The sequence below is a fragment of the Cyprinodon tularosa genome, unplaced genomic scaffold, assembly GCF_016077235.1.
Source record: "Cyprinodon tularosa strain WSP-4 unplaced genomic scaffold, ASM1607723v1 ctg187, whole genome shotgun sequence".
Classification (NCBI taxonomy): Eukaryota; Metazoa; Chordata; class Actinopteri; order Cyprinodontiformes; family Cyprinodontidae; genus Cyprinodon; species Cyprinodon tularosa.
Window position 1 is genome coordinate 2313506 of NW_024038657.1, and position 22309 is coordinate 2335814.

Consider the following 22309-nt stretch of genomic DNA (forward strand, 5'->3'; position numbering starts at 1 on the left):
GAAATTCTGAAGGTGAAAGCTCTGATATGGGGAGTACATTTTCAGTACATTATTTCTGCAAACTGACAGAAAGAAGTTGTTTTTTTGGGCCGTTGGATCTACATCCATCTCAACCACCGTCAGAGAGAAACACTTGTCTCATTTTATTGTCATTTCTGTTAATATTTTTGCAAATACACCCCCGACCATGTCAAGAACCGTAAAGAAACAAAATAATTACTGCTTGGTTGGTTCTAAAAATAACATTTTAAATGACGGAGGAGTTTTCATTAATATTTAAACTTTTCTTCTCTGTTTTGCTTTTTCTTCATTCAATAATACCGCACTTTGTTTTCTCCACAGGTGCTTAAGATTTCTTTGCTCGGTCACAGGAAACGCATCATAGCATCGTTAGCTGAAAGGCCTTATGAGGAGCCTCCTGTCAAACCCCCTCGGTTGTCTCAAATCAGGGTAAGAACAACCTTCTAAACTATGAGGTCTGATCTGTATACGTGTCTTCTTCACTCTCCTTTAATCTAAAGACATGTTAAAAGACATGTGGTATATAAAATGCCCTAAAACTATGAAACCTTTTATTGCATTAGGATAAACTTGCACTAAACATTGTGGAAAAACCCAACCCTTTATATATCACTGGGAGCAAATACCATGTTCAGAAATAAATGTTTACAAATATAATGAATTCCTATTCAGGCGTTGCCAAGAGTCTGTTTAAAATCATGTTTTTTCAAGTACTGTATTTTCTTTATTTGAGTTAAGTATCTTGAAGCTTTTGGGAAGTTATCCATGACTTCTTCTTTTGGAGTTATATAATTAAGAAATGGAGAGCCATTTCTCTTTGGTACTGCAAAACAACATGAATTTATGTCGCCACATGCAGTAGTCTTCAACAACCATTAAACATAATCAAAACACCAACCAGATGTTGGAGTTTTTGCTCTAACTCTGCCAGGTCTTAACTAGGATTGGTTCAGATGAGAAATACGTTTTCTGCAATAAATACTGAGATGTAGCAAGTAGGGAGATTACAATGGGTTGTGCAATTAAATGCTGTTGTAATTTATCATATTTAATCAAATAACTGTGAATCGTGGTCAAAAAGCACATATATGGAACAACAATGTACATTCAAAATATTAGAATTTATTAACAAAAGTCATTAAACTAAAAGCCAAACATATTTTAGTTCAAAATGTCTTGACTAAACTAGTGAAACTAAGCTTAAATAAGATACTATGTACGGTACACATGGAGAAGAAATAAGAGTGTATAAAACCATAGTTAATAAAATAATACAACAATATCACAGATTTTATGTTTGAGGACCACAGTTTATCTTGACGGGTTTTGAATTAGATCCAGCTTTTAAACTGATTTACAATAATTGGAATGTGTTGCAAAAAAATTCAAAATGCAAATCCAAGATGTAAATAAATCATTATTTGGTAAAATAATGTTTGCTGGATCTTTAGCCTATATAAGAAATCAATAACCAATTAGGTAATTAATTTAAAGCCTTTTGTTATTGTTCCTGAGGGAATATTTAAGCGTGAGGACAGCCTAGCTTCATTAGCAAGGTTTAGTTTTGGACACGGAGGCACTTGTTTTAAAAAAAACTCTTTGGTCATATTTTAATAATCAAATGTAATGAGCATATCAAGGAAACACAGAAACGTTAATGTTATATTACTGTTATAATGAGGCTTGTTTTATATTTTTTTGACAAACTTAAACAGAAATTCTTCACAAGAGCAAAAATGAACCTTTTAGGTTTTTCCCCAGATCAAGATCCAGCAGGAGAAATGTACGGTCAGCTGAATAGAAAACTTCAGCTAAATCCTCTTCAAATAAAGAGGATTTAAGACTGTGAAGCACGCAGGGAGTCTAGTATTTCTCCATTGACTTTTTTTTACACCCAAATTAAAGTCTGGGTGTTAATTAATGTATTTTTTTAAGTGAGATCATGCCACACAGCTATGAAAATACCCACATTTTAAAAACTTCTACCTAGATTTACAAGGGTGCACACAAATTTTTGTGTGTTTGTATACTAAGTAATAAAAGTCATTATCAGAATCAGATGCAGATATATTGCCAAGTAGGTTTGCCCTTACAAGGAATTTGAATTGCTGTTGATGGTGCAGATAAATTCGATATATGTACAGAATCTGTAGCTATATACAATATATAAAATACAATATTCTATTTTCATTATATAGTAAATAGCCATATACTATATACACACAGTAGACTGTGCGTTTATATATAGCAGGACGCCTGGCCACCTTCTCTGCAGACCGGATGACACGCTGGAGTCGCGTCTCTAACTCTTCAGCTAACGGAAGAACTGTGTCTAACGTCTGTCTGCAGTGTCAGGAACTGCCAGGATCCCAGAACTCATCCCCTCTCAGTCTGATGGAGCCCTACGCCGGCCGCTCAATGGACCCTCTGCTGCCTGCAGCAGATTCAGGCAGAAAAACAGCAGCAGAATCAGATTATGATTTGGCCCAAAGATATCAAAGCGGAAGACAGAAGCCTCAGGTAAAAGCTTAAATCTCTTTCATGTAGTGACTATAGTAACCATATTTTATGCTTCTTTGATGATCCGTTTCTTTGTCCTTCCAGGAGCGATACGAAGAGATTCATCAAGAGCCTCGGCTGACCTTGCGACCACCGAGTCTAACCGCGTATGCCCCCGTCCAGAACTGGCACCACCAGCCGGAGAAACTCATATTTGAATTCTGCGCCTATGAAGCTAGTGTACGCTGAAGACTTTCTCATTATTTCTCAGCTTCTGCTTTTGATTCATATAGCCAATAATCTGTTATCACCTGTTTATTTGCAGTATCTGGGTTCTATGCAAATCAAAGATCTGAGGGGTATCGAATCAACGCAGGATGCTTGTGCCAAAATAAGGGTAAGTTTTACTCCTCTTCAGCAGCAGAGGATGCAAGAGAGGGCATACATGCTGCAACTAATAGCTCATCTTGCTGTGTTTATTCTGCAGAGGTCCACAGAACAAATGAGAAAGGTCCCAACCATTGTTCTGTCAATCACCTACAAGGGTGTGAAGTTCATAGATGCAGCGAACAAGGTAACTGTTCATACTCACCAGCTGAGACCTTTCACATCTCCTTCTGGTTTAATTTCATTCATGCATATTAGACTGTGATGATCAGCTCCATGTTTAGATTAACTGCAACCCTTAATAGCTCGTTTATGTTCCTTGTTGTAGAATATAATCGCAGAGCATGAGATCCGTAACATATCATGTGCAGCCCAGGATCCAGAGGACCTGTGTACGTTTGCCTACATCACTAAAGACCTGCAGACCAGCCACCATTACTGCCATGTCTTCAGCACAATAGATGTGGTACGTAAAAACACTGATTAAAGAATCGCTTTGTTTTTAAAGAGTGATGTATTGGAGCAATTTTTATATTGAAAAAGCAGAACTAAAATCATGACATTGCTTCCTGTATGACCTTATCAGCTTTTTTCTCCCTTTGAAATAAGTTGGCAGTGGGGAAAATTAATCAAACTTGAGGCTGAAATAAATCTGATGCATAAAACCAGGTCTAACTTTGTTACCGCACATCTTTCCTTTTTACATCCCAATTTGCGGAAAATCAAACTCAGTCTTGGCTCAGTTATAAATGAATGGCTGGTTTACACAAAGTTTGTATAAAGTCCAAAAGATGCTGCTTAGTTGCTTAGTTCAGCTCAATTATTGCTGAATGCTGATTGTAATATTTAACAAATCATTATGTTATGATTTGTTATGTTTCTCTTATTAGCTCCATCACCATACAAACAAATGAAGGCTATAATTAATGTTCAAAATGATTCAGAATTTGCCAAAAATCAAATAGATGAAAATACATAGAAGGCACCCCTTGTTCACAGGAGCTGCACTATCAAATAAAATGGTTACAATTATTATATTAGAAACAAAGGAACCCTGAGTTGAGCGACTAACCACTACTTTAGTGAGGCACATTTGCACATGTCGATCCCTGCACTGCTTTGTAATTGAAATGCTTTCCATTCATAAAGCCAAACAACAGCACATTTAAAGATCATGCTTTAGTCAAATTCTGATTCCTTTAATTCTATTTCATCCCTACTGACCGCCAGAGGCGGTGCTTCAAGCACTGAATGATCATTCATGCGCATGCGCAGGTCGAGTATTAATGACAACAAAGTCAGCTGTGACCTGCCGGGGACCCACGTGACTCTATATAGTCACGTGGCACCCGGCAATCAATCCCTTTTGTTCTTCTCGCGCGCAGGTGTGTTGAGTACAGGAGTGTGGTCGTGTGAAGCTTGTTGCTTCTGTGTATACCACTAGTTTCCTGGCTGCTTGTTGCTGGTAGCCCCGTGACCGGGTTTGGTCGGAGCTGCGGGTAAGTCTCGCCCTCCAGGGGCTGCACAAGCTGCTTTCACCTTACCAGATCTGCAGTGACTGGTAAGTTTTCGTTCTTTTCTCAGCAGTAGTTTACTGTTCGCTTTGATTTGCCACGTTAATTTTGTGGCTCTTTTGACTCACGGTAGCGTTTCTGCTCGCGCTGAGTTGTTTTCAGTTTGTTTGCCTAAGCCCACCAGTAGCGTTTCTGCTCGCGTTGGGTTCTTCTATAGTTTGTTTATCTACACTCACCAGTGGCGTTTCGGCTCGCGCTGAGTTGTTTTCAGTTTGTTTGCCTAAGCCCACCAGTAGCGTTTATGCTCGCGTTGGGTTCTTCTATAGTTTGTTTATCTACACTCACCAGTGGCGTTTCGGCTCGCGCTGAGTTGTTTTCAGTTTGTTTGCCTAAGCCCACCAGTAGCGTTTCTGCTCGCGTTGGGTTCTTCTATAGTTTATCTACACTCACCAGTGGCGTTTCTGCTCGCGCTGAGTTGTTTTCAGTTTGTTTGCCTAAGCCCACCAGTGGCGTTTCTGCTCGCGTTGGGTTCTTCTATAGTTTGTTTGCCTAGACTCACCAGTGGCGTCTCTGCTCGTGCTGAGTTCATCTTTGGTTAATAATCGAGTCGCCAGTAGCGTTTCCTGCTCGTGTTGACTTGTCCTTGGTAGCGGGCTGATCACGCCTTTCAGCAGTATGATGCTGGATAATTTATGTTGCTCGACCTGTCTGGCTCCACTTCAGCCCGACGACGGGCATGACTTGTGTCCCTCCTGCCTCGGTGTGGAACATCTCCGGGAGGCGCTGTCAGATGACGCTTGCCCCAACTGTCGCGTCATGCCCCGGTCGGTCAGACTGGATCGGTTGGCTGCACTGGAGCAGCCTACCGACTGGGCGGGCGCTTCGCCGCGTGCTCGTTTGCCGATGGAGAAAGCGGTGTGCAAACGCTCTACTGTGGCTGCACCTTCGGTACCGACGAAGCGTGCTAGACGGACCGACGCAGGGAGGTTGTCCACCAGAGTGGATCATCTCACTACTGAGCTGGCCCAAATGAAAGCCCTCCTCCAGTCCTTTCAGACTGCTGGTGATCGTGGCACGGCTCTCCCTACCGAGCAGGATGAAACGTCAGTCAATGACGACGATGCGGTTTCTGTGGCGGCCTCTGGCACCCATTTCTGTGAGGACCTTCCGGAGCTGGGCTCCGGGGCCTCCGGGTCGGACTCCATTGCCTCCCAGGAGGATGCGGGGGAGTCTGTGACATCCGCTATTCGAACGGCTCTTGCCCGTTTACAGATTAGTGTTCCTCAGGCCCAGCCTGCGGCTTCCAGCGCCTTCTTTAGGCGCAGTAGGTCAGAGACTGCCTTTGTGGTTCCTCCCTCGGCGGAGTATGTGCGGGAACTGCATGCTTGCTGGTCGAACACCAAGGCGTTTTCACGTCTGACGACGGATGGCAGGGTCCTGGCAGCTATGCAGGAGGCACCCAAGGTTGGCTTGGGGCAGATGCCAGCGGTGGAACCGGGCATTGCCTCTCTTATAATCCCGCCTGATGAGGCCTTGCGGCCCAATGCCCGTTGTCCGCGTCCTCAGTGCCGTATTACCGACGACCTTCTCTGTAAGGCCTATGACTCTGGGGCCCGCATGGGCCGGATTGGGAACTCTCTCTCCCATCTTATGCTGGCCCTGTCTTCCTCCTTGGAATCTGTTCCGCTGGATCATGCCACGCAAGGCCTGGTTGATGCATCTCTGCAGGCCTTTGCTCTTATGACGAGGGAACTTGGACGCACACTCTCCACACTGGTTCATGCTCGCCGCCAGGTCTGGTTGGCGCAGTCACCACTAACTGAGCCTTGTAGGAGGACCCTCCGGGCCCTGCCTGTGGTCCCGGGGGAGCTTTTTGGTTCTGCGGCACTGGACGCCTTGGACCGTACGGCTCAGGCCTCTAGAATGAGGCAACAGCTGGCAGGGCTTCACAGACGTGATCGCCAGCCAGTAAGCACCTGGGCAGCTGCGGGTCCTTCACGGAGGTCCTTAGTGCCTTCTCCTTCTCCCACTGAGCCCCAGGGTCTGTTACCAGGTCAGAGATCGGTCCAGAGACCTGCTCTAGATCGGAGGAACAGAGCTCGAGACCAGGCTGGGTCGAGGTCCTTTCATCCCTTTCGAGCCGCGCAGTCTGGCCGGCGTCCTCCCGGGCCTTCGAAGGGCCGGGGGATCCGCAGATGATGCCTTAGGGCCGGCGGTCGGTTATTTTTCCCCGGGACAGCTCAGCTTCTGGGCTGCCCACACCCCGGACTTGTGGGTGTTGTCCACCCTGTCCCGGGGGTACCGTCTTCAATTCCGCCGCCGGCCACCTATCCCTGGCCGGGTCAGGATGACTGTGATCCACGACCCGGTGAAGGCACAGGCACTGAACCAAGAAATCTGCACCTTGCTGGCCAAGGGTGCTATAGTGCCTGTGGACCCCCTGCTGGATCCAGGGGGCTTTTATTCCACGTATTTTCTGGTTCCGAAGAAGACCGGGGGCCTGCGTCCAGTCTTGGACCTCAGGGGCCTGAACGTGTACTTGAAGGCCATGCCCTTTCATATGCTGACCACCAGGGAAGTGTTGCAGGCGATTTCCCCGGGCGATTGGTTCACTTCCATAGATCTCAGGGATGCTTATTTTCACGTTCCGATCGCTCCGCCCCATTGGCGGTTTCTTCGTTTTGCTTTTCAAGGGAGACATTTCCAGTTCAGGGTCCTCCCGTTCGGACTTTCACTGTCCCCCAGGGTGTTCACCCGATGTGTTGCAGCGGCTCTCTCTCCTCTGCAGGCACAGGGATTGAGGATCCTCCCATATCTGGACGACTGGCTCATTTGTGCTGCGACGTGGGACCAGGCGGTTCGAGATACTCGGTTAGTGCTCCATCATGTGGGATGCTTGGGCTTGCAGGTGAACATGGAGAAAAGCAATCTGACTCCCTCACAGGAGACTGTCTTCCTGGGCGTTGCCATGGATTCCATCTCAATGACTGCTTGCCCGTCACCCCAGCGGGTGGACAGTATATTGAGCGTGCTCCCGGAATTCAGGCGCGGCATGGCGCTGCCTCTTGTGCGGTATCTTCGACTCTTGGGCATGCTTACAGCTGCGTCCGCCGTAGTGCCCTTGGGGCTGCTGTCATTGCGGCCCCTCCAGATGTGGTTGAACAGCTTGAATCTGGATCCCACACGGAACACCCATCGTCTCCGAAGACTTCGGGTGGGGCCTCAGTGTCTCCAGTCTCTGTCCCAATGGAGGGTGAGGTTGTTTATGACCACAGGGGTCCCGCTCGGTTCCCTCCCGTGTCGTCGGGAAGTTGTGTTTACAGATGCATCCTCCACGGGCTGGGGTGCAACCTGGCGGGGTCAAATGGCACAGGGGACATGGTCCCAGCGGCAGGGCAGGGAACACATCAATGTCCTGGAGTTACAGGCTGTACTTCTGGCTCTTCAGAGCTTTCTTCCAGGCTTGCGGGGGAAGCACGTGCTGGTGAGGTCAGACAACACCGCAGTGGTCTTTCACATCAACCACCAGGGGGGAACGAGGTCAAGGAAACTGTTGTGCTTGACTCGACGGCTTCTGACCTGGGCAGCTCCACGCATAGCCAGCCTCAGAGCAGCCTACATCCCAGGGCCGGAGAACGTGCCAGCAGATTTTCTATCCCGTCAGAAGCCGCTTCCAGGGGAGTGGAAGCTTCACCAAGAGGTGGTGGAGCGCATCTGGAAGGTCTTTGGCAGGGCGGACGTGGACCTCTTTGCCTCAAGGGACGCATTTCACTGTCCCCTTTGGTTCTCGTTGGACACCAGCAGCCCTCTGGGCCACGATGCTCTGGCACACGACTGGCCCCGGACCCTCCTTTATGCCTTTCCGCCATTCAGCCTACTTTTTCAGACTCTCCTCAGGGTACGTCAGGAGGGGCACAGGGTCCTGCTGGTGGCCCCCTACTGGCCAGCGAGGACTTGGTTTCCTCTACTGTGCGAGCTCAGCTCCGGCTCGCCAATGCGTCTCCCCTCCAGGAGAGATCTTCTTTCCCAGATGGGGGGTCAGATCTTGCACCCCGAACCGGACCGGCTCCAGCTCTGGATTTGGCCCCTGCAAGGCCAGGGTCCACCTTCTCAAGATACACTGGGTCCATAGGGCATACAATGGCTAATGCATGGGCGCCGTCCACGCGAGCTGTCTATGCTAACAAGTGGACGGTCTTTGCCACCTGGTGCCGTGATAGAGGGCAGGACCCGGTGCAGTGTTCAGTTTCTGACATACTGACCTTCCTGCAGGCATTGCTGGATCAAGGACGGTCTCCATCTACCTTAAAGGTGTATGTGGCTGCCATTTCCTGTTGGCATGTTGGGCTGAATGGCTGTTCTGTGGGCCGAGACAAGGATGTTGTACTGTTTTTAAGAGGTGCTCGGCGTTTGCACCCACCCAACCGCCCTGTGGCACCGGCGTGGGACCTTTCTCTTGTGCTTGAGGCTCTTCGGTCCCTCCCATTTGAGCCCCTGGCGTCGGCGGACCTCAAATGGCTCTCACTGAAGACTGCGTTTCTTTTAGCTATGGTTTCCGCAAAACGTGTAGGGGAGTTACAGGCTCTCTCGATAGCCGAACCCTGCTGCCGGTGGAATCCTGATGGCTCAGGCGTTACACTGTGGGCTGACGTAGCGTTTATTCCTAAGGTATCACTGCCAGCAGGCAGCACCCAGCCTCTCCATCTTGCCCGGTTTGACTCCGGAAGTCCCTCTGAACCACTGTGTCCTGTTCGTGCCCTTGAGACATACATCAATGCCACGGCATCCTTCCGAAAGACGAATAGCCTTTTTGTTTGCTACGCTGGCTCACGGAAGGGTCAGGCACTTTCTAAGCAGCGACTTGCACACTGGGTTGTGGATTTGATCTCCAAGGCTTATGCCTTGCAGGACCGGGCACTGCCGGCGGGAGTGAAATGCCACTCTACAAGGGGCATGTCGACATCGTTTGCTGCTATGACTGGGGTGCCATTGGATGTTATATGCCGTGCGGCCTCCTGGAAATCACCTAGTACCTTTACTCGGTTCTACAGGGTGAATGTGGCTGCGCCCCATCCGCTTCAGGGAATCCTCGAGCAGCATGCCTCTACATCACATTAGGTGGGTGGTGTAGTCGTTGTTCCTTGAATGTTGCTGATTCCTCGTGACCTTGTTGATATGAGTCATCCAGTGCTTGAAGCACCGCCTCTGGCGGTCAGTAGGGATGAAATAGAACGAAAGTTACTGCCGTAACTACGGTTCTATGAATCCCGGATGACCGCCAGAGTGCTTGGTCCCTCGGAATCTCTGCTTTCGCGAGAAGATTGAGGGATTGATTGCCGGGTGCCACGTGACTATATAGAGTCACGTGGGTCCCCGGCAGGTCACAGCTGACTTTGTTGTCATTAATACTCGACCTGCGCATGCGCATGAATGATCATTCAGTGCTTGAAGCACCGCCTCTGGCGGTCATCCGGGATTCATAGAACCGTAGTTACGGCAGTAACTTTCGTTATCAACTCATTGATGTATGTGTATATATAAAGTAATTTTCAGGGAGTTTTATAAATGTGAGAACATACTCAGGGTGACTAACAGTTAAATACCCAACCTGTCCATCCAGCGTTTCATTGTCATTGTCACAATTACAGAGCAATGAAATTAACTCTCTGTATTTAACCCCTTGGGGAGCAGTGGGCTGCCGCTGTGCAGCACCCGGGGAGCAGTGTGGGGTTAAGGGTCTTGCTCAGGGACCCAGAGTGGCAGTCCGTGGGAGTGGGGCTTGGACGTAGAACCTAAGGATTCCAAGCGCAACGCCCAAAGCAGGCATTAGCGTGAAGGGTCTTGCCTATGGCTAATTCCCCCCAGCTGGGATACACACCCAGGCTTCCTGTTTGCAGGACGGATCAATCAGCAGCTTTCTAAACTAAAAAATCTGCACGGCTTTACGCAGCTTTTTACGGACATGTGATTGTATACACCTTGTCCACCTGTTTACTCTGCATATTAACCAACAATGTATTGCTGTTTTTTTTTTCTTTTAGCTTGTTGTTGCTGTGGATTTAAAACGTTCTCGCGTCAGGTCAAAAGTTTGCGTGCATTGCCATACATGTTTACACCACATTTTTTTTATACATCCAGAGCCTTAAGTTAAACATTGAAGCACAGTTTGAACACAGACACACTTTATTCATGAGGCCACTGAGAAACTGTCATAAAAACCATGATTTTCCACACGTGATCTCCTTTGTTCCTGAGTTAATTAGGATGTTTTGATTTGGGACATTGAACAGTTGTTTACCCTTCTGGTTCAATGGAAGAAGCTTTACAGGTCAGGGTTCATCTCTGCTGAATGAATACTGACTTTGTGGAAACGTTTGTGTTTTATTCACTTCAGCTTTGACCTGTTTCAGACTACAATATTTTATGACACCCTGATGGGAAACTAACCAAGATGTAATAAAATGAGAGGAGACTTCCTGGTCACTTAGCCTATGTTTATTGGAATTTTCAATTTGTAATTTTATCCAAGCTTTCTGTAGATGTCTTTTTAAATCCTAATTTGGTTGCTATAAAAATGTATCTAGAAGTAAAACCATGAAACTACTTGTTTACTTTGAGCTTTAAATGTTACTGCTGTTAGCTGCATATTGTATTACGGTTCCATTTGTAATTCTGTTTTTTATTTAAACAGCTGATACCAACTCTTGTATTCTTACATTGTTTTGCTCAGGTTTAGCTGATGAGTGTACGATGAGCAGATCATGTGAGATTCATTAAACAGAAGAATGATGATGAAAGAAAATGTATTTTAATATGTATATTTTAAAGTGTGGAGCTGTAAAGCATTGTCCCCTCTCTGTTATCTCAGTTTAACCTTGATGCCAAATTTTTCAACATATGCCATTATGCAAGATTGCACATGAAGACATTGCACAGATGTGTTCGAGTCAAGACTCTCTAAAACATAAACTGACTTTTTTTATTTGCTCTCTGTGCTCAGAGCCTGACCTATGAGATTATCCTGACACTGGGCCAGGCATTTGAGGTGGCCTATCAGCTGGCACTGCAGGCCCAGAGGACCAAACAACAACAGGGCCTCCCGGCGGGAAGCAGCTCAGACGGCAATGAAACCAAGTCCAGTCGACCTGTACCCAAACCAAGGGGGAGTGTTCGGAAGTCGGGGGTGTGTAAGACATAAAACTCATCATGACTCAACACATTATTAATGTACACCCACTGAACAGGTGTTTTATCCTTTTAAAACATATCATTTATGATTACACACAGTTGTTTTTGCTAGTCATACACTCTGGGCAGATAAAAACAGCTTTATAAAAAAGAAGGTATCTCTTGCTCAAGCACCACCTACAGGTCTTTCTCTGCTATTGCTGCATCCTTCTTGTCCACTTTGTCTCACCTCCCCAGGTTTCTTTCTATTATATTAGCTGTGCTGCCCTCTAGTGAACAAGAAATATAAAGACAAACAAAGCTGATGGGAAATATATCTGTGGACAATAAACTGCATTCATGTCCACAACCCAAATGTTTTAAAGTCTGCTTAAAGCTACAGTGTGTAATAATTACAGGGATATACAGTCAGAAATGTAATATATTATACATAACTATGTTATTTATCATCATCTACGACCTCAGCCTCTTAACCTTAATATTTGCGTTACCTTAGAATTCGTTATTTATAATTACATAGGAGCGGGTCTCGCAGCCATGGAGGCAGACATCTTTGCGCTACGGCAGCGCAGAGCCAACAAACTAGCGATTGCGAGATCGCCAAAATGTCACAACGATGTAGAAAAAATAACGGGTATATTTATTATCTTAAGTCTACATGAAATCTATACCCTACACAGACTAATGAAATACTATCTGTAAAATTATCTATGTAAACAAACCTCATCACTTGAGAAGGTAGGTGATGTGGACGTCGTGGAAGACATCTTGTCCCGTAACGCTCGCCGTACTGTTGGGGGGGAGAAGCGGTGGGGGGGAGATGTTCATGTTGCTGCGGTCTGCAGTCTGGACGTTAGATGTCGCTGAAAATTACACACTTAAGCTTTAATTAAATGGATGATCAGGATCATTTTGGGAGCTATTTTTTGTTTTTGTTTACGTATTAGTTACTATCACAAGTCATTTGTGGTCAATTTTGAAATAGTTTTACCAAAGATGGAATTTCAGAATCAGTTTTTTTGCCAGTATTGTGCATACAGACAAGGAATTAGGCGTTGGTTTCATTTTGCTCATAAAATCTAGCTTTCATGCCTTGAGAACCATGTTGGCATCTATCCTACATTAGTTTATTGTAGTAGGGTTGCATTATAAGCCCTTTACTGTTCTTTTATATATGAACCTTAATTCAGCATTTAGAAAACTTGAAATGAAATATAATTGTTTTGCAGGTTGCCTGTAGATTTATTTCCCTTTAAACTCAATGTTCAATTTCTCTTTGAATTTCATACAGAAACCAAGCAGTGGATTTCACACAGTGACCCTAAAACTGAAATTTTAGTTTTTGGAAATCCATTTGATGTTACTGCTTTGGGCAGCATGCCGAAAAAAACCTTGGTGTTGTTTTAGACAGCTCTTTTAAATTTGACAAGCAAATAAGCTCAGTTGTTGAAATTAAGCTTTTTCCAGTTGGATCTGCTTAATAAAGAGAAGCTCTATCTGCCTCATGCTTCTCTAGAACACTCTATTCATGCCTTCATGAACTACTGTAACTTTCTATTGTGGGCTCAGGCCTCCCTTCATCTCCTGTAGTTGGTTCAAAAAGCTGCAGATCTTAATGATCGAATTGGAACATTTAAAGATTTATTATCTTTAAATGTTCCAATTCGATCATTAAGATCTGCCAATCAAGTAACTCTGGCTGTCTTGAGATCACAGCTAATAACTAGAAGGGATCAAGCGTTTGCTGCAGCCGAGCTGAGACTGAAACAGTCTGTCCTTGAATATTAGAACAGCTTAATGTCTTTCTTAAAAAAAAAACAGCCTTGAACATCAGGTAAACAGCCTTGGGAAAGAAACTTTCTGTGGTGACTGGTTTTCGCTAATTGCACTGACTGGAGAGTACAAGTCCTGGATGTATCAAAGCTCAGCCCTGATCATCCTCTTGTTTTATGGCTTAAGCCACACATTGAAAGATGTGCAAACGACAGACAGGATGATTGCAATTTACATGATTAATTGAAGTTCTTGTTGAAGGCTGTACTTCTCAAACTCTTCGAGTGATGATGTCATGCAACTTGCAGATATCTTGTTCACATGTGACTGAAATATACTGAATATGAGCTCTGCATATGAAAGTTTCTCTAATGAAAGAGTTCTGAGACTTTTTGATGCGTCCCTTGCCTTAGACACATTAAAAACATGCAGAACTCTGATGCTTGAGAATTTATGTTTACATCCGCAATTGTACAGTATCAAGGTAGCCATCTTGAATGTTTTATTAAAATACATTTTCAGATTGCAATTTTCAATTTTGCAAATAAAAGTCATTATCCTAAACCCAGTCTAATTCTAAGATTGGTAAAGCGTTTGACTAGAGAACAATCCAGAGCCTTCGACTTTTTTCACCTGAGAATAATGTCGAAACTCACAGCCGTGTACAGAGTTAATGTATTTTAAAGGGATTTATTTGATGGACTAATGTAGAGTACAACTGTGAAGTTGTTAGAAACTAGTTTTGTTTGGATGCTGATATACACAGATCTAAAATGGTCCTGTTTTGTATGTATGCAAACAGAATCAGCTGCAAGATAAAGATTGAGATGATTTTTCTCTTTGTGTTTACAGGGGGATTTACTGGAGCAAGAGGGGGATTCACCGGCCAACAGCGGTGCCACATGGCTCGTGGATCCAAAGGAATCGAAACGCTCAATCAGCACTAAGTATGAGACCACCATATTCTGAGAGAGGCCCCCTCTGCTCCTCCTCCTCTTCCTCCTTCTCCTGGGTCTCGCTGTTACTACTTCCCTCCTTCTGTGTGCCTTTCACTGTGACTTAGCCCCTTTGTTTGGCTGGACACCCCCAGCCCCCACCACCACAAACCCCCTGACAGCCCAGTCCGTTACAGTTACTCACTGATCTCCATAGCTCCTTCTCCAAGTTGAGCCACCATTGCTTGTACGCCTTGCATTGATTGTTATTGCAGTCACTCTGCAAGTCTGCCACTAACACATACTGTCCTTTAACTCACTTCTTTCCTTTTTTCCCCCTCTAACTGCAACCATACTGTTTCCTCTCAGTGATGAGCTCTTTCTTTTCCGCTACATCAGGCGACGGCCACTCTGAAGCTTTTTCCTTCTGATCTTTCACCTCCTGACTTCTCAGAGTTCTGAGAAAAATCCGAGAGCCACCCGCTGCGCTCGCACCATACGCAGATGGATGTTTCCGGAAGAACACTGTGGATCTGCTCTTCTAATTCTATGCATCCATCAGGCTTTAGCAGACTAGCCGTTTAGTTGAATGCAAGTGTTTGGGAGTTGCGGGGAAGTTTCCTACTGTTTACTGCTTGCTTTTAGCTATCCGTGCTAAAGTCTTAAAGCACTGTGAGCAGCTTGTTTAGGGGGATTTTTTTTTATTTTAGGAAAGATTAAATCACATTGAAAATAAGTCCAAATTAAGGTGCCTTGCACATGTGTTGCTGCCTTTTGAGTTTTCTAATTTTTTCAGTGCGTTTGTCTTGTGAATCTAGAGTATCTGACAAAAAATGAGTGCACCCCTGATATTTTATTGTAATATTGTATTCTGTTTTCCTAGAACAATGCTGAAGATATGACACCTGGAAGTTACAATTATCAGCATATGGCTTTTATTTTAATGTAAGTTTGTGGTCCCCTTAAGAAAACTCGACCACAACCATTGTTTAAACCGCTAACACTAAAAGTTATTACACCCCTAAGCAAAAATGTCCAAATTGTGCCCACGACTGGCAGTATGCACCCCCAAACCATGACACTGCAACCATCAAACTTGGCTATAGTAGACAAAAAGGAAATTTTTATCTGCCACACATGCTTGACTTCACCCAAATCATAGAAATGTATCTGGATCTCATCAGACCTCAATAATTTGGTGGCCTTTGTCTTCTTTTCCTCATCAAACTCTGTGTGGGATTTCTGCGTATCTCTTCAGATCATCCACCATAGCATCAATATGCATCAATACTTTTGCAAGGTAGTGTATATTTGGACTTGCTTTGATTTGTGGAAATGGAGCAAAAGGGTGCAAACGGCGTGCTTTTCTACAGTGAGCTAACAACAACTAAGCACTTTTACTTAATTTTTGCGTAGAAACAAAACTGCCAAAGTGTCCAGCTTTCATTTTTTTCTTCTGTTTATGACAAATGCCTTCAATGTTTTTTCTGTCTGCATTGCCTTTTGGTAATATTGCCAACAACACCTTTTTGGTTTGTGCATCACTGCTGCTGGGGGAAAAAAAAGGGTTACCAATTACATAAATGGAGGGATGGTTTGTGTGTACATGTCTTTGCAGTTGTTTTTACTTCATTTTAACCCTCTTATTGTGTGCGTGTGTCTACTTGTCCTTTCCTTCCTCTAGCTGAACATTGCTGCTGCTCCCATTCATTGAGTTAGGACGGGATGAGCCTTGTTACGTAATTGGGATCATCGGGCTGTTTTTTTGTTTTTTTCCTTTTATTTTGTTTTTTGATTGAAAAGTGACCCCTGCAGCAGCTAATATAATCAGTTCAATCATGCTCGCAGCACACATCTGGACCCTGAGACAAAATGAGGTTCCATGCCATTTCACTCGCCACTTTTCATTTGACCTCTCTGCACACATCTTGCTGTCAGAGTATGACACAGTGTCTCTGTTCTCCGTGCATTTGCCTGTAAACGAGTGGCAGCCTCCCTCACAGAGACTTATTATTTGCTGTTTGAGTAAACTTACCTGCATTCTGCAACGCAGAAAACCTGTAGCTAAAGAGGAAGTTGCAGATAAGGAAGATAAGGACAGGATATTTTTTTATGCTTTTTTTTTTTAAGAGAGAGACCTCATGCTGTTGGCACAGACTCACTGTGTTTTCAAATATTGGAGCTTCTCTCCAAAACCATCTGCCTAATGTAATCGTGCATGGGAGAAACTTAAAACCAACACTACAAAGACCATCTCTCAGTAAAATCCCCCTTTATTTTATTTAGTTCTTATTCTGGCGGTTTTATTCATTTTATGGGACATCTTGTGTCCTAATGCTGAAACTGGATCAAGACCCTCTCCCTCTCCTTTTTTCTCTGTCCTTTTGCCCAGTTTAATCCAAACAAGGTTATTCACCATAACCTGCCATGCAGGCTGGTACGAATTTACTCTTTAAGCTAAAGAACAATAGGGTAAAGAACGTTTTCTCCAGGTAACTCCCAGTACCAAGACTGGTAATGGTACTGCTTAATGCATCAGATTGAGTTTGAGTACTTAACATTTTGATTTAACTGTTGTGGTACGTCATATGACAACACACTGGCACGCCCTGTTTAGCATGCCGGTACCGGCACCTTTCAGCCATTGGCCTGATCCAGTACTGCTTTTGCACATTGCCAAGGATCGGGAGACTTTTTGTGGAACTAATCGTATATGTTGAGAATGAAAATGTACATGATTTTAGAGCTGTCTGTATTTTGATACTTGAATGATTTTTGCTTTTATAGTTATCTATATATGTGTATGTATGTATGTATGTAAGTATATCATTTTGATGTTTTTGTCAAAACAAAGGACTATGTCTTATGAAATAAACATATCATGAATAAATGCCCTGTGATTTTAAAAACAGAAAAAAGGCTGAGGAAATGACTCAGAGGGACCTCAATTCATAAAAAAAGATTGTAAATAATCTTGGGCTTCCAGTCTTTTTTTATAGTTATTTTTCATAATTGTAAAACTAATAAATCTTGGGATTAGAATTACATGTGTTTCTGAATCGTTATTTTATTTTGTCTTATTTTTTTTGTTTTATATATTCTTAAGACATCTATAAACAAATTATACTATATATATACACATGTATGTGTATATATGTGTATATATATATATATATATATATATATATACATACATACACACACACACTATTCGATTTAAGATAGAAGTTGATACAGACTGTCTACATATGATAGGCCAGGGTAAATGCAGTCATGTGAGACCAAGGTAAGTAGCTTTTATGTTTTCTTTAACTGTACATCTTTTCAGAAAGAAAATATGTATATATTGTGGAAAAAGTGCAATATTTTTTGTCTTGGGGAAAACCTATATTTTATAGATTGATCACTTAGTGAAATAATTTAAATTTTTTTATTTATTGTAGATCACAGATAATGAAAATTTAACGAAAATGAAAAACGATTAGATAAATGATAGATAATATCACATAGATTAAAAAAGGAAACTTTAAACCAGTAAGTGTTTTGTAATCTTCATTTCATGACCTACACAAACGTAAAGAAGACTGCTGACTTGACTGCTCTAGAAAATGGTCAGGGTAAGGCACAAAAGATCATTTCTGTAAAAAGCATCATTTTCATGGAATAGAAAAAGGAAAAGGTTTGGTGGGACTGGATGCTCCAGCAGCAGGAATGACCACATCTCTGAGACGATTGTTAATTAAGGTCCATTTTAGAGTTTAGGAGATTTTCGTAAGGAGTGAATAGAGACTAATGTGGGAACGTCGAGTATAAGCACTGACTGGCTACGAGCATTGAATGGAAGGAGTTGTTGAGGACTATGGGCCCTTGTAACTCAAGGGCCCATAGTCTGGAGGGACAGGGCCCAAAAGATATGCAGCTTGAAGGCAAGTGTAAGGTTAGTAACCTTTTTTGCAGGCTACAATCAATTTCTCAATCTGTCAGAAAATTTAATAGGACTGGAATTGTTAATATTGTATTTCTGAATTTCAAGCAACTCCGAAATGTGATTTTCCTAAGAAATACTGTCTGATGGTCTCTCAAAACAGATCTGATCTCTTGATTAGTCAAGCCTTGTGGAAAAATAACCTCTGAAGAAAAGTATTTGCTATTTTCAACACAGCTAAATAAAGTTTTTAAAAGCTGCATATAAAAGGTAGCAGTTTGTGGATTTCAGGTTGCACACAGTTTATTTTAAAGATACATCATTAAAATTAAAACTCAGCAGGAGTTTAACATGGTTAAACACATGTTGATTCTGCAGGGACAGGATGAATTACCAATTTAACAGGTGGAGCTACTAACTGCTTGTATTATTACCTGTATTTTCATCCATCTTCCACTAATCCAGGGACGCTCCACAAGGGTAGCAGCCAACAAAAGGAGACGCAGACCTCTGTTTTCCCAGTCATCTGGGTCAGCTCCTCCAAGGGAACTTTCTCCCAGGTAAGCAGAGGAATGAAGTTCCTCCAGTGTGTCCTTGGTCTTCTTCTTAGTCTCCTCCCAGTGGGATGTGACTGGAACACCTCTCCAGGGAGACATTCTAACCAGATGCCTGAGGCTCCTTAACAGGCTCTTCTCTACATGGAGAAACAGTGGCTCTACTTAAAGTCCCTCCCTGATGGCAGAGCTTCTCATCCTATCTCTAAGGGAGAACCCAGACACCCTGTGGAGAAAACAAATTTTGGTCGCTTATATCTATGATTAGTGTTGCACCGATACCAGTATCGGACAGGGCCCCGTTACTGCTCTAGTGTCGGTAAGTACCGACAAATAGGGCACCGATACCATTTTGAAAGCAAAAAGTTTATTCAACTCTTGTCACCCATTTCAGGTAGGCAATACAAAGTTCTACTGGATTCATTTTGTATTAGTCTTTACCCTGCTTCTCAAGGGTAGGCAGCAGCTTGACAAAGCCATGATTACAATTATTTTACACCCAAGTAGTATGCAGTTCTTCATATATACACACACACACACCAATTGTAAACAGATGGTATCGGTATGGTATCGATATCAGGGCCAAAAAATGGCATCGGCGCAACAGTGTTCATGATGTCTTTATTTCAGTAAAAACCAGAACCTCATGAACATAAATGAGCATAAGAACGTAGATTGACCAGTAAATAGATAGCTTTGCCTGTTGACCTGGCTCTCTCTTTGCTGTGACAGACCAGTATAACACCCGCTGATGCAGCGCCAATCCAACTCTTGATTCCTGCACCATTTTTTTCCCCCATTCAGGATCAAAACCTCTAGAAACGTAAATTGTTTCCCCCAGGACAGGACATCTTCCCTGACCTGGAGAAGGTAGTCTACCATTTCTATTATGCAAGAGCTGTAGATTACGGCCTGAGAAGGCTACAGAAACAGGTCATTCACAAAAGGAAGACACCCAATTCCCGTCAACTACTTGGCTGGCCCTAAATATTCTGTCCATAAATATTAGGTACAGAATCGGTGACAAAGGGAAACTCTCACTGAAAAGGATTAAGACTTATTGCCCCTGAAATTGTCTCCAAAATAAAAAGTTAGTGTGCATCAGAGCCATTCAATCTATAACTGCTATTACAGTGGAACTAAAACTATCTACAAGGTTGTGAAGAGGTAGAGGTAGAACTGGTGATGGTGTTAAGAAGTACGCAAACGTTACAGATTGTCATCATTAATGCAGCTTTATCTGAACACGTCTGTTCTGTTTCTTTGAAAGAGGACTTTGAAAGAGGACACAGTAATGATCAGTCACACCTACAACAGCAATGTTTAGACCTTAGAAATAACTAGCTTTAAAACATGTTCGTGTTATGTGTTGGTTGAATAAATGTGTTCTTTAGCATGTACTAAAATGATTAACACCAAACACTGATACTTTCATTATAAAGTTTTATTTTACCATCTTACTATTGCTTATTTCATCCTGAAAAGGTAAATATTTTAGTTTAGTCTGATTATGTTGCTGCACATTTTAATATGCGGTGTCTAGTACCTTTTCCAACCCATTGAATGGGGTCACTAAGTTTGACCCAGTTTAAATGACCCAGTATCCATCTCTCAACAGCATAAACCCTGCATGCAGTTTAATAACATAACCAGGGTTTATTTTGTGTAAACACTGTTGAAGGATATGCTAGGAGGGAATTTGGGCACTTCATCTCCATTCCTTAGAAATGTGTCAGTTGAGGGACCGAAAACCAAATATTTGAGAATGTTCAAGAGTAAGATGCAAGTGAAGATAAAAGACAAAATGTACAACAATATGCTTAAAACCTCCTCTTCAGGTTGCTGTGAGAACAAACAACTGAAACATAATTACAAGCTTTGTCTTTTAGCTGTTTCACTAAATGCTTTTTATTTCAACTCTGTCTACCTGCTTGCATTTATCAGCTATAAATTATCGCCTTGTCCTTACAAGGTTTTTTCTGATTCAATAGCAGGAAATTACAGCATTTACTGCAGCTGTATTTTAAATGGCCTCAGTCCTATCAACAAAAGGCCAAGTTGCAAGTTGGTATAAGCCCTTTATGCAATAATTTTTAGTTATATTAAAATCCAACAGCTAGGCTTATAAAGGAAGAGCTTTAATGCTATCAGAGCAGAAATAATTTTGGTTGGTAAATTTTGGGTCATATGCTTCCTTTGAGTCATCAGTTTGATGATCAATTGGCCTACTGATGTAATTCTGCCTGTAAAGTAATGTAACCATAAGTATAGTAGTAAAGGGACCCAGAATTTGTGTCAGTTGATAGTAACACTTTAGTTATTTAGTGACCACAAAGGTTAGTGTGAGTAGTCTGGGAAATGACAAAACAAAACTACAAAAAAAAAAAAAAAAAAAAAGTCAAAGGAGGCTTGGATTTTCATAACATGCATTTGCGTCACAAACATGAGGCTTTGTTTCTGGAAAAAGAGTACATTTACTGGTACTTCTGCTTCTGGAATTAGGTCTTACACGCCCCCTGTGGCACTCGGCCAGATAATACTATAGATCGTAATAACTCAGTGTCACCAGAGCAACTGTGTGGAAAGGTTAACCTACCAAAAATGCAGCCTCTCTTTCAGGTGCAAATACAGTAGGTAGGGTCACAATTTGGCATTAACAAGATGAAAACAAATCATTCCTGCCTTGTTTTAGTGCTTCAAGCTGGTGGAGGTGTAATATACAGTGTTTGTTGTTTAAAGGGATAATATCTAACAAAATAATTTTTTTTGTGTTAACAATAATACATTGTAAATCCTTTGTCAAGATCATGCCTTAAGTAGTATTTTTGCTTGATCCATGCATAATGTAATCTTCTGGAATTTTTTCTGGACAGCAGTTCCCCTGGAAAACAAATGGCCATAATTATCTATAAAACAATGATTACCCACCCCCTCCAGAAAGTACCTACCTTGACCCTGCTGTGACTGCCCAGTAAACAACTTGCTCACAGGGTGGTGTAAGGCAGAATCATTGCTGCTCAGAATTAATACGAAGTGGCTCTTTTAGCATCAAATCTGCACAGTGACAGAAATTGATCTTTTTTAGCTAATGACTGACTAATGAAAATTTGTTTTTCAGCTGCGAGGAGTTCAGCCTGATCTCCAGTGCCAGGAAACCAGGCTACAATGGCTCTATGGTGACATCATGAGCAGCAACCACAGGGGGAGTGAATGCAATGGTCTTTCTTTAAGGTTTTAAAAATAGCACCAGAAAGCCACCATATTTCATAAAATTGATTATGCTGTAGTGCCAAAGGTAATATTTACTCAAATTTGTTTTTAGTTGACTGTAAAAGACTTTTAAAAACCTTACTGTTTATAGAACCTTATGCCACTGCCTATCTAAGTGTACCCAATGGCACAAAGCGCAACATTAACTTTAGTCCTACACAGCCAACAAGTCAAAATTCAACAAAATGCTTTTCGGGTGAAGTGGTGTGATAACATGTACTTATAATTATAAATCATAATTTC

The 22309-nt window shown here is 42.8% G+C and overlaps 1 protein-coding gene across 10 annotated transcripts in view; it reads left to right on the forward strand.

Moving 5' to 3' along the window:
• Positions 1–17362, forward strand: part of LOC119782030 (ankyrin repeat and SAM domain-containing protein 1A-like) — an 86759-nt gene extending 69397 nt beyond the window's left edge. For 8 of the 10 annotated variants that reach the window (XM_038282762.1, XM_038282763.1, XM_038282766.1 and 5 more), the window contains 8 exons: positions 343–450; positions 2371–2541; positions 2626–2760; positions 2846–2917; positions 3008–3094; positions 3236–3373; positions 11422–11604; positions 14235–17362. In XM_038282762.1, the coding sequence (XP_038138690.1) occupies positions 343–450; positions 2371–2541; positions 2626–2760; positions 2846–2917; positions 3008–3094; positions 3236–3373; positions 11422–11604; positions 14235–14351 (1011 nt within the window). In that variant the 3' untranslated portion in view covers positions 14352–17362. The remainder of the gene's footprint in view (positions 1–342; positions 451–2370; positions 2542–2625; positions 2761–2845; positions 2918–3007; positions 3095–3235; positions 3374–11421; positions 11605–14234) is intronic. The other 2 variants (XM_038282764.1, XM_038282765.1) reach the window with 2 other exon arrangements.
• Positions 17363–22309: the final 4947 nt, after the last annotated feature.